A 17,011-nucleotide genomic window follows, 5' to 3' on the forward strand; every position below is an offset into this window, starting at 1 on the left:
AACTTTCTTGTGTTTATGGACTGCTAAAGACAGTGACTTTTATAGGACAAAAACTAAAAAGCTGAATTATCATATCAAGGTTTTTTAAACCACTGATTTACATTATATATAACATATGAACAAAATTATAATCCTACAAGCTTTTTATTAAAGGATGTCTTCAACTCCAACCCCAAATCTTCTCCAATCAACTTGGTAACATTTTTACAAAAGGAAACACTAACACACACATACAGTACGGCAGAAATCCAATCACCATACAATAAGCCTTAAATACAACATCATCACCAAACAGTCTTCAGGCATTCCAAGCAAAAGCACCCTAAACAATTTGAAACTAAAGATTCAGCTGATAGTCATAGCTTCCAACTACAGACTTCTGTACATATTCTTACATTTGTGAAGGGAAACAAACACTTTTTCACACTGATTCCAGTTTAAGTTTGGAGAGTTGTAATGTACACATCCTTTAGGTTTAGGATATCAGCCTGGACACCGGTCCATTTTGAAGAAAAGAAGCTCAATGATAAGAACACACTGCGGAGGGGATTCCACCCGACGTAGCTAACCCCAATCTGACTGATCAGGTGAGATCTGTCACGTGTGTTCAGTCATTTTGGAGCTGATTCATATCTATAAATATATACATAAATTGATGTATTCAAACATTAGACGTTATGCATATTTTAACAGTTCTTTTATGTTCCTCAAGTTTTAAAACCATTTTTTTAACTGGACAAACAATTTGTGGACAGTGAAGATTTCTTCTGCTCTTGACCACTAGTAAAATTATCTCTTACTGTACCTAAAGAAAGAGCTAAAATAAATCATTGGTGAATCCCATATATCAATGGGCTCTGAAAAAATAAGAACAAAATGTGTAATTGTGTTTGTTTGTAACTTCCTGCATGATGCCCGTCAGACAAATAGTTTATTTGAAGAATAAGACCTTCAGTCTGGGATCCTTAGCCAGCGAACACGTCCAGGGAATGTGTGTGAAAGGCAAACTTTATTTAAAAAGACTGTTTACTGAACGGTATCTGTGTCCTGTAGCTTTTAAGTGCAAACACCAAATCCAGAGTCTAAAGGGGGATGTTCTTCCAATCAGCTTCAGTAGATCATGCACAGTACAGTGAGATAAAATCAATAAATGAATGATAATAATGCAGCCATACGCAAACATTTCCCAAATTGGGATCAATAAAGTACCTATCTATCTATCTATCTATCTATACTCTTAGATACTTGCACCTTAGTGAGCACATGTATTCACTTAATACCAAGCTCATAAAAAACCTGCTCTTTACCAACAGGACTGATAGGCAGGTGGCTCCAGTGCTCCAGAGTAAATGTAATTATATATCACAATCTGGACATCTGGGGATTTCTAATAACACTTTTGGAAAATTGTTTGACAAATTGTCTAAAGCTAAAATGCTTTTGGCTTAGGGGTTAGGGTTAGGGTTCCAGTGATTTAATTACCTGACTAATGAAGGTGTTTCCTTACTGCTCACCTATATCACGAGTAACATCATCTAAAAACTCTCCTGCCCATTGATTTATAAAATATCATAATACCGACACATTCACATCCTTATACATGATGTATATGTTCCCAAACCCTGATTGTACTTAGTAAATCTTCAAGAGTTTACATGAAGTAATACACAGGCCTAAAGCTGAAACCTGAACCCCCCCCTTCCGGGGCAGGTTGACGTCACTAAGTCCAAATGGACCAATTGGTCTAAATCAGGGATGGGCAACTTGGATGGTGGTGGGGGCCACATAATTTATGTACTGGTCACCAGGGGGCCGCAGATTCACTTGGAACACACACAAATTCCATGTATTGTATGTAATTATTAACAAATATACTAAGTCTGACATCTTCATTGACAATCTTTCAGGGAACATCCTCTAATAAGCTCACTAAACAAATATCAGTTCACAGAAATGTTATTTAATTTGTACAAGTGGCATGTTTGTATTGAACAGGTTATTTAACAGAGGAATAAAACTATTTTAAACTATTGGAAAGCACGGAAAATGTGTGTGCATTAAGATTAACCATAAAGATGACATAAACATGAAGTCATGAACACTAACCCAGACATTAGTTGTCTAACTTGAACCTAAGACACTTGTAGCCTGTCACTGCTGACGCACAATAAGGGGAATGTCAACACAGACACCTGTCAACACTCTGCTGTTCCTCAGCGCCGCTCCCCCTCCCTCCCGCTGAAATTATGAATGAAAAGCGTATAGTAATCATAGATAACACGGCAGGGTCCGTGACAGTTTGTTTTCATTTGATTTCAAATTAAAAAAGTCTTGGTTTTTAGAATATTAAACTTGTTTCGCCAAATTCAGATGATAAATGCAACTTTGAAGCTTGTAAAGGCATAATTACAAGCGGTAACTTAACGTCACAGCAGGCATAACAACAGCCGGTGTTTCTTGTGAGTGTTTCCCGGGAAACAAACACAATACACACAAATGCGTCACAGATTATTTCGCGGTATTTGGCTGCCGAACGAAATCATGTACGACGTAACTAGGAGTCTAGTGGACAGTATCAGTACTACAAGTAAAACAATGCAAAATAAATATATATATTTTTTTATTAATTACGTTGTTTATAAATTAATCTGAGGGCTGCAAAAAGAGGAGGTGGGGGGCCGCCCTTTGCCAATCCCTGGTCTAAATGGACCAATCCGCGGAGCTCTGTACACACACACACACGCACACGCACACACACACACACACACACACACACACACACACACACACACACACACACACACACACACACACACACACACACACACACACACACACACACACACACACACACATATCTTTTCTCAGCTCAGACCCCACACAGCAACCAGGAAACGACACCAGTAATCCACCTCCCCCCCAATGGGCGGAGCAGCGAGCCCCGCAACGTCCCGCCAACACGGCACCCAGACCCCACGCAGCATTCTCATCTGTTTGTCATTACTGGTGTCATTTTCTGGTTGCTAACAAACGCCATTGTAAAACATAAACACTGATGTTCAGCTGTAACGGTGGTTGACTAATCAGAACAGAGTGGGCGAGCTGACCAATCAGAGCACAGTGGGCTTATAGGGAGGGGGGGGGGGCAGGAGCTCCAACAAGCCGTGTAGGACAGAGTGAATACACATACTATACAGCAGGGGTCGGCAACCTTTTTGATATGATGTGCCATTAAAAAAATTCATTGTTATCAGCGTGCCAACGATCGAAAATGATCAAGGGGGGGGGGGGGGTGTTGAGGAGCTTGACGCTGGTGAACTATCAACAGGAGGGTGGGGGGAGCCTCGCTGCGGGGAAGCAGTGTGTGGACCTGTCAGCACAACTTACATAATTCCGAATTTAACAAACACATTTAAATAATTGGTTTAAACGGCATAATAATAAGGACGATCGTCCGTTCTGTGATTCTCCAGAACACACATGTTATGATATTAGGGTCATGCAGAGTGAGATGAGATCGCTGTCCCTTTAAGAGAGAGAGAGAGGGGTGTGGCGTGTGCATGTGTGTGTGTGTGGATGGTAGAGCGACAGTGAGGGAGCGTGTGTATGTTTCTGGAAGTGAAACGAGGCAGCAGAAAAACAGAGGTCTGTGATGTATTTTGTGAAACAGAAGAACAGCTAAATAAATGCATCCCAAGAAGAGCTCGCCTCTCTCCAGTCATTTAAGCTAAAGTGGGTTATTGAACCTGAAGCTTGTTGCTTCTGCCCTCCTCGACTACGGTCTGGGAGCCGACAGGAAAGTTCAACACACAGATTGCCAGTCCGCCCCTTTGTAGCATATTATTTCAATGAGAGATGAGCAGATCGCCACTGGGCTTTCAACTAAAGACACAGCCACGCAAAAACTGTGATATTTGTACAGCTCCTTATGGGTACTGCAATTTGTGCTTTCCTCCGTGGTGAAACGATCAGCACTGCACCACGGAGGAAAGCGGCAGAAAGTCACCTGGAGTTCAACAGAGCGGGGCTGCGCTGCGTGCATGGCTTCCTTCTGCATGTAACGGGGAGACGCGCTCTGGCGGCGGTCTCGTTCAGGATCCGAAAATACAATTTAAATATTTTGCACACTTATTCCACTTAATCCTAGTGTGCCACTGGTTACGGTGCCGCGTGCCAATGCTGGCACGCGTGCCAGGGGTTGCCGACCCCTGCTATACAGAGATGCTGTATGAGAAACCAATGTGATTTTGGAACATTGAACAATGTAAATCTATTCTAGTAGACCTCAACCATGGAATTGGCCAAGACATGGGACCTTTAAGTATTAAATGGCCACAACCCTATATTAAAGTGGACCTATCATGCTATATTTGAATAATATAGTGTAGGACCATACCTATATAAGGCATATTTATACTTTTTTTTTCTTCAAAATACCAAACAGATCATGCATTTTAGCCATGCCTCATTTCGCTAAATTTGAAAAATGTTAGCTCTGTTTTTGCAAGGGCTGATTCTGTGAGAACAGCACCATCTACAGGCCTGGCATATGTACTACAGCGTCTCCAGCTCTTTCGAACGGCAATGGCCGTGGCTGTCTCCTCCTGATTGGTGGAGTTGGCCGAATAGCCGTAGCGCCACTGTCCTGACGTCAGGACAGTGTTCAAATCTGGATCAGTTTTTATCAGATCCGTTGCAGCCCCTTTTTTAGAGATTTGGGTATGGAGGAAAATAGAGAGGGTTGTGTTTTCTGACACTTGGTGAGTTCCCTGGAACACCGGGGACACATATTCATGTATAAAAGACGTACAAAAGTGCATTTTGCATGATAGGTCCCCTTTAAGCAACGTGGACCTAGTGTTGTGTTGCCCGGAACCAGGTTATTTATTTCATTAACTCTATGGCAGATAAGGTCCAATTTATCCTTGGAAAATATACATTGGTGACTCTGGATTTTGCACAACGTAAACAAATAAATGTGACATAAAGACGATGTTGAATGTTGGCAAAAAAGCAACTTATCCGACCTGTTAGCATTTTAGAGAAGGTACCCAACACATGAGCCACCATGTTAACACAGCACATTGTTAAAGGAAGTAGATCAGTGCTCTGAGCTGTTTGGTGTGATATTCAGTCTGTGACCATCTATCATGTGACTACTGGTACCAAAGGAACCGTGCTGTGAACATCCACACCAAGGGTTATCTCTCTGCTTTGTACTTCATCAATGTCCCAGGTAAAAGGGCAAAGCAGGAATATGCTATGTGTAGCATTCTAATGAACAATTTGGGAATATTTACCGCTAAATTGCATCTTAGATTTAATCTAAAATCTGTTACAATACTTTACAGCATGGGGTTGGAACTGTTTCATATTTGAACCTGTTAGTATACTGTGTCACATTAAAGTACATCTTTTATGCTCCTGAAGGCTTTTACCAACTTTGTAGTTCTGGTTGCTTTTCAAAACAAATAGACCAATGGTTTCGTTGCAGGCTGCAGTGAGGCTCATGGGAAAGGTGGGCTTGATTTTAAGAAATACTAAATGCTACACATAGCTCCTTTGAAAGAACACATCTCTTATCTCTAAAACTCCAGTGCAAAGCAGCCTAAGATAAACATATCTGCACAGACAGTGTTTGATGCCCTACGATATCCCAGAGAGTTTGCTGGAATGTCTCCAACTGGACCAATCAGAAGAGAGATGTGTAGAAAGAGGAAGGCAAAAAGGGAGATGAGCAGAAATAAATCCTCTCCTCCAGTCTTTCCTCTAATCTCTCTTCATCCATCATTTCTGGTGTCATCTCCTCTCCTCTTCCTCTCTCTCTCCTGTCAGTAGCGTGTAGAGTACCAGTCATTGTCAGTCATCTGCACCAGCTCGTTCACCACGTCCAGCAGGACGAAGTTGTATTTCTTTAACAGCCGCTGGTTCAGTGGCCTGTCCCCGAAACCCATCTCCACCAGCACGGCCATCATGGTTTCCTGGGTGTTCGCATCCACAGGAGGCTGCAGAGAAACAAGAGGCAGTCGTCCATGAATGCTTGGTTATATATAATACTGGTTATATGAAAACCAAATCTCCCATAAACATACGAAGAAAAAAAGGAACCATCCAAGCTTTGGGTTTTTTCCACATGTTGATGCAGAGTGTTCCAACTGTGTGGCTCTACTTTAAACTCTTCTAAACCAAAAATATTGAATATTATATCAAAGAAATCCTGCTTTCCACAAGCATATCCACTGTGATGTGTTGTGTTGTGCCACTGGTTTAATCTTTTAAAATTAAGTTTAGGCTAACATTAGCTGCTCAGTAATGCTCTATTTTTCTATTGTCGTGTTAATACTACACCAGTACCCAGCCACTAGTTTTAAAGACAGATGTTGTGTCTCAAATCGCAGACTTCTGAAATTACTGGAGAGAATGTGAAGGATGGAAAAACGCACTGTGTACTCATAACACATCTTAGCTATGTAGCCGAAGTAGCGTGTTCAGTTGCTGTTGCTATGGAAATCACAGAACTAACTAAGTTATATATGTGTTTTTATTTACTGTTTAAGTAATTTAGCAGCTACACGTGTTTAGAAGAAGCCACTTTTAATTGTTTTGGGTAATTGAGTGGTTTGTAATGATTTGTCACCGCTAACGTTGCTAACTAGCTAGCTAGCTAGCTAGCTAGCTCGTCATTACTAGATTGTCACTTCCTGTGATGGCACAGCAGCCGTTTAAAACAACACTACAGGATCATTAGCACTGCAACAGTGTATGAAATACAGTGGGAATTATCTGAATTGAGACAGCAAGAATTATATCTGCTAAAGTGCCCCTAAAATAAATGAGAGTGTCTCTCTGCAGCCAATGTTGTCTAATGTGATGCGCATAGGTTATCAATAATTTACAGAAATAGGAAATGAAAAAAAAGTTTTAAAAAAGGACCGGATTGGCCTTTGTATTGGCAGATATCTGATACTGAAGGACTTGGATAGGGATCATGACCACTCCTAGTTTAGCACTTTACGGCCCGTCCACACGGCGGCGTGCGTTGAAACTTCAACGCTTCTGCCCATTCACTTTGAATGGGGTGACGTCACGCTTTGCCGAACTGCATTGTGGGAGCGTTGCTTCGCTTTGCTCGCGTTGCATCAAAAGTTGAGCAATGTTCAACTTTTGAAGCTTCGGCGGAAGCGTCAGCCAATCAAATCATATGCCAGTACAAGCTCTAGCCAATCAAACCGCGTGCTTGTGTGTCCGGGGCGGGAGATTCATGTGATTGGCTGTTGGTCGAGTTTCAGACAAGCTCACCGGCAAGCTTCAACGCACGCCGCCGTGTGGACGCTGCGTTAGGGACTTCTCAACAACATGAGGTATGACATCAGATGCCTGGTGTAATCTGACCTGTGTGGGGCCTTGTCCAGTGAACAGAGCTTTGTAGGCAGAGGCAGCGACGGACAGCGCTCCCTTCACCAGGCCGCTGGTGATGCCTGGGTGCCTGAGAGGGGACAATGAAGAGGTTATGTCCAAAACGTGACTCCCTTCTGACAGCCATGGCAACAACTTCAACCAGCCTTCCTACAGAAAACAATGATGTATTTAACTAGAAAAGCAGCTATCGTGACTGGACAGGTCTTATAAGAGAACTGACACCCCCTTTTCCACTGAAACGAGCTCCGTTCTATTTCCCTGTTGCGGCTGGTTTGGATCGCAGTTGGTTCAACATGCAGAACACTTAAGAACCAGTTTGCTGTTGCACCAACCAGAGCCAAGAGGAGCCACGTCATGATGTCTCTGCTTATGTGGCTGCAATGCCCACAGGAGTTTCTGTCACAAGAACAATGATGGTGGACTCTTTTTGGACTGGGCTCATGTTGCTCTTTGACCTACAAAACCAGATTTAATCGCAAGCACAACTTCTCAAACGTTATACTGTTCTCCAGAATTATGTGGCTCATTGTTTTTTCACTTACATTAATGAATAATCGTAATAATCATGATGCCTATGCAACAATTATTGTAATGGTAATTTCAGACAGAACCATGCAGGAATGTGTATTCAGCAGATCTACATGTAGATGCGTTTCACTTTCCTTAAAGGTAGGGATGGGTACCGAGCCCCGGTATTAAACGGGCCCCGGGGGTGAATTATTAAAGACCGTGGTACCGTTAAGCTCCGACGTTATCGGTCTTTTTATCGGTACTGGAGACATGTAAAAAATATGTCATGTGTATTATTGCTACACAAACATTATATTGCAGTTTTAGTGTCGCCAACTCCGTTTCTAACATGCAAAAAGACTGCAAAATGCGTCATTTTTAGTATTTTCGATCTCTCCAATCCAGACGAGAGATCTCTCTCTTCCCCGCCTGCTTGCGAGGGGGCGGGGCAGTTTACACACACGCAGCTGCTACATGCAGCAACACACACACACGGAGGAGATGGCGGAGAGAACTAAGCGCTCCGAGGTGTGGTTAAACTTTACCCGTCTCGCTCGTTGCCTAAAGTGCAATAAGAGTTTAGCATGTAAGGGCGGTAACATGAGCAATTTGTCTAAACATCTTGCAAAAGTGCACCACGTTCAGACGGAGAAATGCACCGTTTTCGACTGTCTTTCTAGTAGCTCTGTAGCCCCATCCACGAGTAACGTTTCCACGTCAGGTATATTATGTATGCTAGCAGCAACACACGGAGCTAACTCAATGATACAAACATGGGTTAATGATTAGAGGTAACCGAGTTATTTATTTTGTTAAAGTTTCAGCTATTCTGTTTACAGTTCTGTCATCAGATTATTTAATATGATTTGTTAAAACATTGTTGTTTCTTTTGATGTGAAATATTATGATAATTAATAAAAAGCAATGTTAGTTTTGTTCACAATTTGTTTATTTTCATTTTTCATTTAATCGTTTATTTGAATAGGGACAATGCACATTAATGAACACTTTAGACAAATAATGCTTCAAGTGTAAATATGCCGGATTTTTAGCTTTGAGCTAATTTCCATCCGTAGTCCCTGACATACAACATATAGTTAGTTTACCTCATTTTTCTCTCCAAAAGAACCGATAAAAGTACCATTAAAAGACCGGACCGATAAGCGGTATCGATAAAAGTAGTAGTACCGTTAAAACCTTAACGATACCCATCCCTACTTAAAGGTGGGGTAGCTAATTTTGGAGAAACCAGCTCGAGTGCGCTAGAATTTGAAAATACACAGCCGGAAAAAATCTGCCACTTCCTTACAGAGCCCCTCCTCCAACACACACAAACGCGCACATGACCAATGAGGGCACGAGATAAGTTTGTGCACAGATGGAAGGCTGACAGGCAGGTAGGCCATCCAGTTATTTTAGCCGGCCCGGCTAAAATGATTGGTTGTGCTTTTTACAGTACTACGGCTTCCACAGATGACATTTTGTTATGGATTTTTTGTCAAAGCACTTAAGAAATTCATTGCTATCGGGATGTTAAGAGCATTCCATGGAATATAACAAAAAGTGTATCTCGAGCCGCTTTCTCAAACTTACCTGCCCCACATTTAAGCTAGTTTGTAATTGAAAATGGCACCTTGAAAAGTCACGGAAAGATTTAAATATTTGAAAAGATGTGTATATAATATCTCAATATCAAGATGTAAATTAATCCAAGTTTAATTGAACTATTCTATAAATGTTATATTTGAAACAGATAAATGGGAGTGGTGGGGTTACGCCTGGGCATCATGAATAGCCCTACTTATCTTAATATAAAAATCATCATACTGGTGTTATAGAGTGGCGAAGTCACGCCCATCTACTTCCGGTCCATGGGACCTTATTTCGGAAAAGTTATGTATTGAAGTCAATGGAGAGAGAAAACGTATCTTTCGATCCCGTTTAAATTGTGCCATGAATTACACATATGATGTTTGTCAATCTTAAAAAATCATTTCCATGTCAAAAAAGTCACAGTTTGTCGTAAAACTGTTGAAATATAAGACTGAAAAATACACAACTAGAAAGACTACAAATCCCAGAGTCGCGTAAGTGATGTCACTCATAACTGATGTCACAATTGTTTTCCTCCACTAAAATAGAGATAGCTAAGATAAGATAACTTTAACAAGATGCCTGTGTGCTTAGTACCAGGTTGTTATCATACCAGCAATGGGTCTTGCTCGTTCTTTCGCTTCCCGTCTGATGAAAGGACCAGGAGTGGCTGGATCAAGTTAGCTACCTAGCTAGTAGCAAGCACGTTAGTTAGCATTACAGCCGGCTTAGCCTTGTCATTTTTATTAGCCTTAACATGAAGTAACATTAAGTAACCCAAAATGTTAAACAGTAAGATTAGTGTTCATATTTCGTGAACCCTTTGAAGAGTACTGTCACACCGGTGTGATCATTCTATAATACACCATTTAAGCCCTGGGGAGAAATGCTAACGCTAACGCTACATTAGCTTCGGCGATCTTTTCTACTTCATGCTATCTGCACAAATGGTTGACATTAAACATTAAAAAGATCAGGCAGTTCAGGGAGAATCAAAGGAAGGCAGGCAGGCAGGCAGGCAGGCAGCTTTGCATGACATTCTTCTGGACGTGTTTCATTGTGGTGATAGTGAGGGTATTCAATCACTTTTTTGACAAGACAGTAGTGACGGCCATCTTGGTGACGTGTATTGTTGTGCAAGAGATGTAGTTCATTGATTTTCTTTGACTTGCAAAATTATCTTTTAAATTGACAAACATCATATTCGTGGCACAATTCAAACGGGATCGAAAGATAATCTTTCTCTCTCCATTGACTTCAATACATATTTTTTCCGAAATAAGGTCCCATGGAGGTCCACCGGAAAGGGAGGGACTTCGCCACTGTATATAGAAAGGGATTTAAAATATTGCGATATACTGTATATCATGTATCGCAATATATGTTACGGTTTTGTATTTATGTTTTCATTTTCCACCTTAGTTTTGAAATGTTTTCCTCCTTGTGTCTTCTCTGTTCCTTCTTCCTGTGTTTGCCTTCCTGTCATTAGTTTCCCTGGTGTGTCTGATTGTGTTCACCTGTTGCCCTTGTGTTTCTGCCTGCCTTACCCCAGCTGTGTCTTGTCTTGTGATTACCCCTCTCTGTATTTAGTCTTGTCTTCCCCTGTGTGCCTTGTCGGTTCATTGTTGGTTTTTCCTGTCTCCCTCCATGTTGGTCACGATTATTCCTAGTGCTACCCTTGTTATCCATGCCATGTTTTTTTGCTCATCAGCTTTGTAAATAAAGCTAATTTTTTGTTTCTAGACCTGTTACCTCTTTTTGTAGTCTGCAGTTGGGTCCTACCTTTTCCACGCTACCTAACAATATAGCCTAAACATATAGAGATATCATTTTTAGGCTATATCTCCCAGCTCTAGTTCCACTGACGTTTCCTCACGCCATTTGCCGCTTAAATTATGAATTCACTTTTTGACCGGTCGCTGATGCATATTTCCCCATAAATGTAAATGTTTTGGTTGTTGAGCAAATAAAGGGTGGCCGAGTTAAAACAATTTTCATTGGTTGAGAGCTGGCGCAGCTCCAAACTGGCCCTGGAACTGCTTTGGTGGAAAAGGGTTAACAGAGTCCAAATAGGAAAATATCACAGCTCATAAACTGTGTGTATGGTGGTCAGTACACCCACTGAAATGACTTCATGTAAGCTCGGGGCCTTGATGCAACCAGCATTATTCAAACTGCTGATACTTAAAGTGGATCTATCATGCTATATTTGAATAATATATTGTAGGGCCATACCTATATAAAACATGTCTGTGAAATATTTTTTTCAAAATACCAAACAGATCATGCATTTTAGCCATGCCTCATTTCGCTCTATTTGCTGTATTCCAGCCCTGTTTTTGCAAGGGCTGATTCTGTGGCAAATGAGCTGCAGCTGACCACGCCCCCCTGCAAAGGAGGGGGGCGAGGCACGAGCGTCATGTTACCATGCTGTTACCATGCTGATACCATGCCACGGCAACCTCTCATTCCCCTGATAGGTGGAGAGTTGCCCATATAGGCGGAGCTCCCTGTTTCTGACATCAGAACAATTTCAAATCTGTATCAGTCTGTATCAGCTCCATTGCAGCCCCGTTTTTAGAGATTTGGGTATGGAGGAAAAGAGAGAGGGTTGTGTTTTCTGACACTTGGTGAGTTCCCTGACACACCGGGGACACATATTCATGTATAAAAGACGTACAAAAGTGCATTTTGCATGATAGGTCCCCTTTAATATATATGCTTGCTTTAGTGTGTGTGTGTGTGTGTGTGTGTGTGTGTGTGTGTGTGTGTGTGTGTGTGTGTGTGTGTGTGTGTGTGTGTGTGTGTGAGACCTGGGGTCCTCAGGGTTGTCCTCCTCGGTGTCTCCAGTAGCTTCAGTATCATCAGTCTGTTCAGGACCGGATGCTGTGGCACAACGATACATCATATTATAAAAAATATAGCATACACATGTTCTCATTTACAGCATATCTCTCCACATTTCCACATGTGGTCAGAGCAGGACCTTTCACACCTTTCATTGTGAACAACCAGGTCGTACATTGGATCTGGTTTCTTATTGCAAATATGCGAGCTCACTGTAAAACTCTACTTTATATATCCATCTGTAGCCAGGGACTGACAGGCGAGTAGGCTTCTGTGAGATGATGAATGAATATAGCAAAATGAATGGAAAGACTAATTTGTTGGCCGTATAATATTATTTAAAGACCTCTCTACTACCACTGCCCGTTATCGCAGATTATTGATCTTCATGTGGCATTAATATCATGTGAAATTCATCTAAACCTTTGTGAACCAAATGTTCCTTTCCCTGGCCACATCAACCAGCTCTGACTGGGGGATCCCAAGGCGCTCCCAGGCCAGCGCAGAGATATAATCCCTCCACCTGGTCCTAGGTCTACCCCTTGGTCTCTTCCCAGCTGGACGTGCCTGGAACACCTCTCTAGAGAGGCGCCCAGGTGGCATCCTTACTAGGTGCCCGAACCACCTCAACTGGCTCCTTTCGACGCGAAGAAGGAGCGGTTCAACTCCGAGTCCCTCCCGGATGACTGAACTTCTCACCTTATCCCTAAGGGAGACGCCAGCCACCCTGCGGAGAAAACCCATCTCGGCCGCTTGTATCCGCGATCTCGTTCTTTCGGTCATGACCCATCCTTCATGACCATAGGTGAGGGTAGGAATGAAAATGGCCCGGAAGACAGAGAGCTTTGCCTTCTGGCTCAGCTCTCTTTTCGTCACACCGGTGCGGTAAAGCGACTGCAGTACCGCTCCCGCTGCTCCGATTCTCCGGCCCATCTCATGCTCCATTGTTCCCTCACTCGAGAACAAGACCCCGAGATACTTGAACTCCTTCACTTGGGGTAAGGACTTATTCCCTACTTGGAGTGGACAGTCCATCGGTTTCTTGCTGAGAACCATGGCCTCCGATTTGGAGGTGCTGATCCTCATCCCATCCGCTTCACACTCGGTTGCGAACCGATCCAGTGAGTGCTGAAGGTTGCAGACCGATGAAGCCATTAGAACCACATCATCTGCAAAAAGCAGTGGTGCAATCCTTAGTCCACCGAACTGCAGACCCCCTCCCCCACGACTACGCCTCGAAATCCTATCCATGTATATTACAAACAGGATTGGTGACAAAGCGCAGCCCTGGCGGAGGCCAACCCTCACCGGAAATGCGTCCGACTTACTGCCGAGGACCCGGACACAGCTCTCGCTTTGGGAGTACAGAGATTGGATGGCCCTGAGTAGAGACCCCCTCACCCCATACTCCTGCAGCACCTCCCACAGTAACTCCCTGGGAACCCGGTCATACGCCTTCTCCAAGTCTACAAAACACATGTAGACCGGATAAGCGTACTCCCAGGCCCCCTCCAGGATCCTTGCGAGAGTAAAAAGCTGATCCGTCGTTCCACGACCAGGACAGAATCTGCATTGTTCCTCCTCAATCTGAGGTTCGACAATCGGCCTGACCCTCCTTTCGAGTACCTTAGAGTAAACTTTTGGAATAAATAAGTTCCCACTACAAACAAACTGAATGATGGACTAATTTGATCTCACTAAGTCTGTGTCTTTTGGTCAGAAAAAGGTTTGGCTGTGTATCCGGACCATAGCCTGGGGCAGGTTCCTCACCTGTGTTTCAAATCTAACTTAAACTCCTGACGGACAGGGCTCGTGTGAGGGGCCTTCTTGTTATTTCATGAGGACACAGGGATATGCTTACCGCCCTCAGTTCGGTACAGTTCAGAGCCGTCTGCTCCTCCCTCAGCAGCAGCTGGCTCAGCATCTCTCTCTCCACTGCTCTCCGGACTGCACAGCATGAAGAGCAACACATTTTCAACAGGTTATATCAACTGTAACAAACTCCAAGTCACCCTTAAACATTTTTCAAACAAAATAAAAAAACAAATGCTGCACATTTTCAAACTAAAGCTGAACTGGAACATCGAAAATACCAATGCACATAATGAATCTGCAAACCTATTGTTTTGTAAAACTAGGACTTCTTTAACCACATAGTCAACAATAATGGCTAACATTAGTGCTTGTAACAACAGACCTGAGCACTACACTTCAACAGTGAATAACAATGCTGCCTTTTAAAGTTTCTAAAAAACAAAATATATTTTGGGGGGAGTTGATCTCAACCCTTATGTAAAATGTAATAGATTATGGATGTTGCGTATTTTTGTTCTCAAGTATGGTTTATCATATGATATTTTTATACTTGGCGAAGGTTGATCTAAGCCAGGGGTCTGCAACCCCTGGCACGCGTGCCACCATTGGCACGCGGCACCGTAACCAGTGGCACACTAGGAATAAGTGGAATAAGTGTGCAAAATATTTAAATTGTATTTTCGGATCCTGAACGAGACCGCCGCCAGAGCGCGTCTCCCCGTTACCTGCAGAAGGAAGCCATGCACGCAGCGCAGCCCCGCTCTCTTTAACTCCAGGCGACTTTCTGCCGCTTTCCTCCGTGGTGCAGGGCTGATCGTTTCACCACAGAGGAAAGCACTTCACAAATTGCAGTACCCATAAGGAGCTGTACAAATGCCGCAGTTTTTGCGCGGCTGTGTCTTTAGTTGAAAGCCCAGTGGCGATCTGCTCATCTCTCATCGAAATAATATGCTACAAAGGGGCGGACTGGCCATCTGTGTGTTGAACTTTCCTGTCTGCAACAAGCTTCAGGTTCAATAACCCACTTTAGCTTAAATGACTGGAGAGAGGCGAGCTCTTCTTGGGAGGCCGTTGCATTTATTTAGCTGTTCTTCTGTTTCACAAAATACATCACAGACCTCTGTTTTTCTGCTGCCTCGTTTCACTTCCAGAAACATACACACGCTCCCTCACTGTCGCTCTACCATCCACACACACACACATGCACACGCCACACCCCTCTCTCTCTCTCTTAAAGGGACAGCGATCTCATCTCACTCTGCATGACCCTAATATCATAACATGTGTGTTCTGGAGAATCACAGAACGGACGATCGTCCTTATTATTATGCCGTTTAAACCAATTATTTAAATGTGTTTGTTAAATTCGGAATTATGTAAGTTGTGCTGACAGGTCCACACACTGCTTCCCCGCAGCGAGGCTCCCCCCACCCTCCTGTTGATAGTTCACCAGCGTCAAGCTCCTCAACACCCCCCCCCCCCCCCTTGATCATTTTCGATCGTTGGCACGCTGATAACAATGAATTTTTTAATGGCACATCATATCAAAAGGTTGCCGACCCCTGCTGTATAGTATGTGTATTCACTCTGTCCTACACGGCTTGTTGGAGCTCCTGCCCCCCCCCCCCTCCCTATAAGCCCACTGTGCTCTGATTGGTCAGCTCGCCCACTCTGTTCTGATTAGTCAACCACCGTTACAGCTGAACATCAGTGTTTATGTTTTACAATGGCGTTTGTTAGCAACCAGAAAATGACACCAGTAATGACAAACAGATGAGAATGCTGCGTGGGGTCTGGGTGTTGTTAAATTCGGAATTATGTAAGTTGTGCTGACAGGTCCACACACTGCTTCCCCGCAGTGAGGCTCCCCCCGCCCTCCTGTTGACAGTTCACGATCGTCGGCACGCTGATAAACAAATTTTTTTGTAATGGCACTTCATATCAAAAAGGTGGCCGACCCCTGATCGAAGCCTTTTCCAAATGCTGTTCCAGAAGCCTGCAGCTGAAGCAGCACATGAAGCAGCTGTGTTTGTACCACACCCCTCAGACTGACCTCGGGGTGACGGTGGTCAGGGGGGGTGCCACCACTTCAGGCGTCAGCGGCTCGTCGTCCAGCGTCTGGGACGTGCAGAGCATGTCGTTGGCGCTGCTGTTCCCCGACACTGCCTCCCCTAGCCCCCCCTGCTCCCCCTCTGGGGCGGGGGGGCCCGGTTGGTCGGGCGATGGAGTTTCTGGGTCTGTGGGGGTCTTAGCTGGGATGTCACCAGGCTGGGACAAGGCTGAACTGCAATGAAACAGAAAATTAAAGGAATTAAACAGAATGTGACAACATGCAGCCCGAGGTTGCCACCGGAAGTCCTTGTCTACTAAAATAACATTTGAACCCTTAAATGGTTTGTGCATCCTGGGAGATACAGTCATTTGACAGGCTATGTACATGTGTAAAATGGGTGTAATTACGATGTAATAGGGTGTAATGCCAGTGTAATATGGGTATGATTATGTGTAATATGGGTGCAATAGATACAATCGGAAGATGAAACCCTCTTTAATGGTCACACATACATGCACACAGCACACACAGCAATTTGACCTCTGCATTTAACCCATCCTAGTTCTAGGAGCAGTGGGCAGCTATTGTATAGCGCCCAGGGAGTACTATGGGTGTAATAAGGCAGTACTTCCGGTATAATAATGAATTACTAACGGTGTAATACAGGTGGCTGTATTAGGACTATTGTAATGTGTAATATGGGTGCAATGAAGAAAATACCAATCAATATGTGATTGCCCATTTAGGGTCAAATAACATGGTTCTTATATTAAC

The 17,011-nt window shown here is 43.4% G+C and overlaps 1 protein-coding gene across 5 annotated transcripts in view; it reads right to left on the bottom strand.

Annotated features, from left to right (window-relative positions):
* Nucleotides 1–4,792: 4,792 nt before the first annotated feature.
* nbr1b (NBR1 autophagy cargo receptor b) overlaps nt 4,793–17,011 on the bottom strand; it is a 98,197-nt gene continuing 85,978 nt past the window's right edge. For 3 of the 5 annotated variants that reach the window (XM_034113741.1, XM_034113739.1, XM_034113737.1), the window contains 5 exons: nt 16,238–16,468; nt 14,231–14,316; nt 12,336–12,408; nt 7,393–7,486; nt 4,793–6,005 (listed from right to left, as the gene is read on the bottom strand). In XM_034113741.1, coding sequence (XP_033969632.1) covers nt 5,832–6,005; nt 7,393–7,486; nt 12,336–12,408; nt 14,231–14,316; nt 16,238–16,468 — 658 coding nt within the window. In that variant the 3' untranslated portion in view covers nt 4,793–5,831. The remainder of the gene's footprint in view (nt 6,006–7,392; nt 7,487–12,335; nt 12,409–14,230; nt 14,317–16,237; nt 16,469–17,011) is intronic. The other 2 variants (XM_034113738.1, XM_034113740.1) reach the window with 2 other exon arrangements.

This window comes from Trematomus bernacchii, unplaced genomic scaffold (assembly GCF_902827165.1).
Source record: "Trematomus bernacchii unplaced genomic scaffold, fTreBer1.1, whole genome shotgun sequence".
Classification (NCBI taxonomy): Eukaryota; Metazoa; Chordata; class Actinopteri; order Perciformes; family Nototheniidae; genus Trematomus; species Trematomus bernacchii.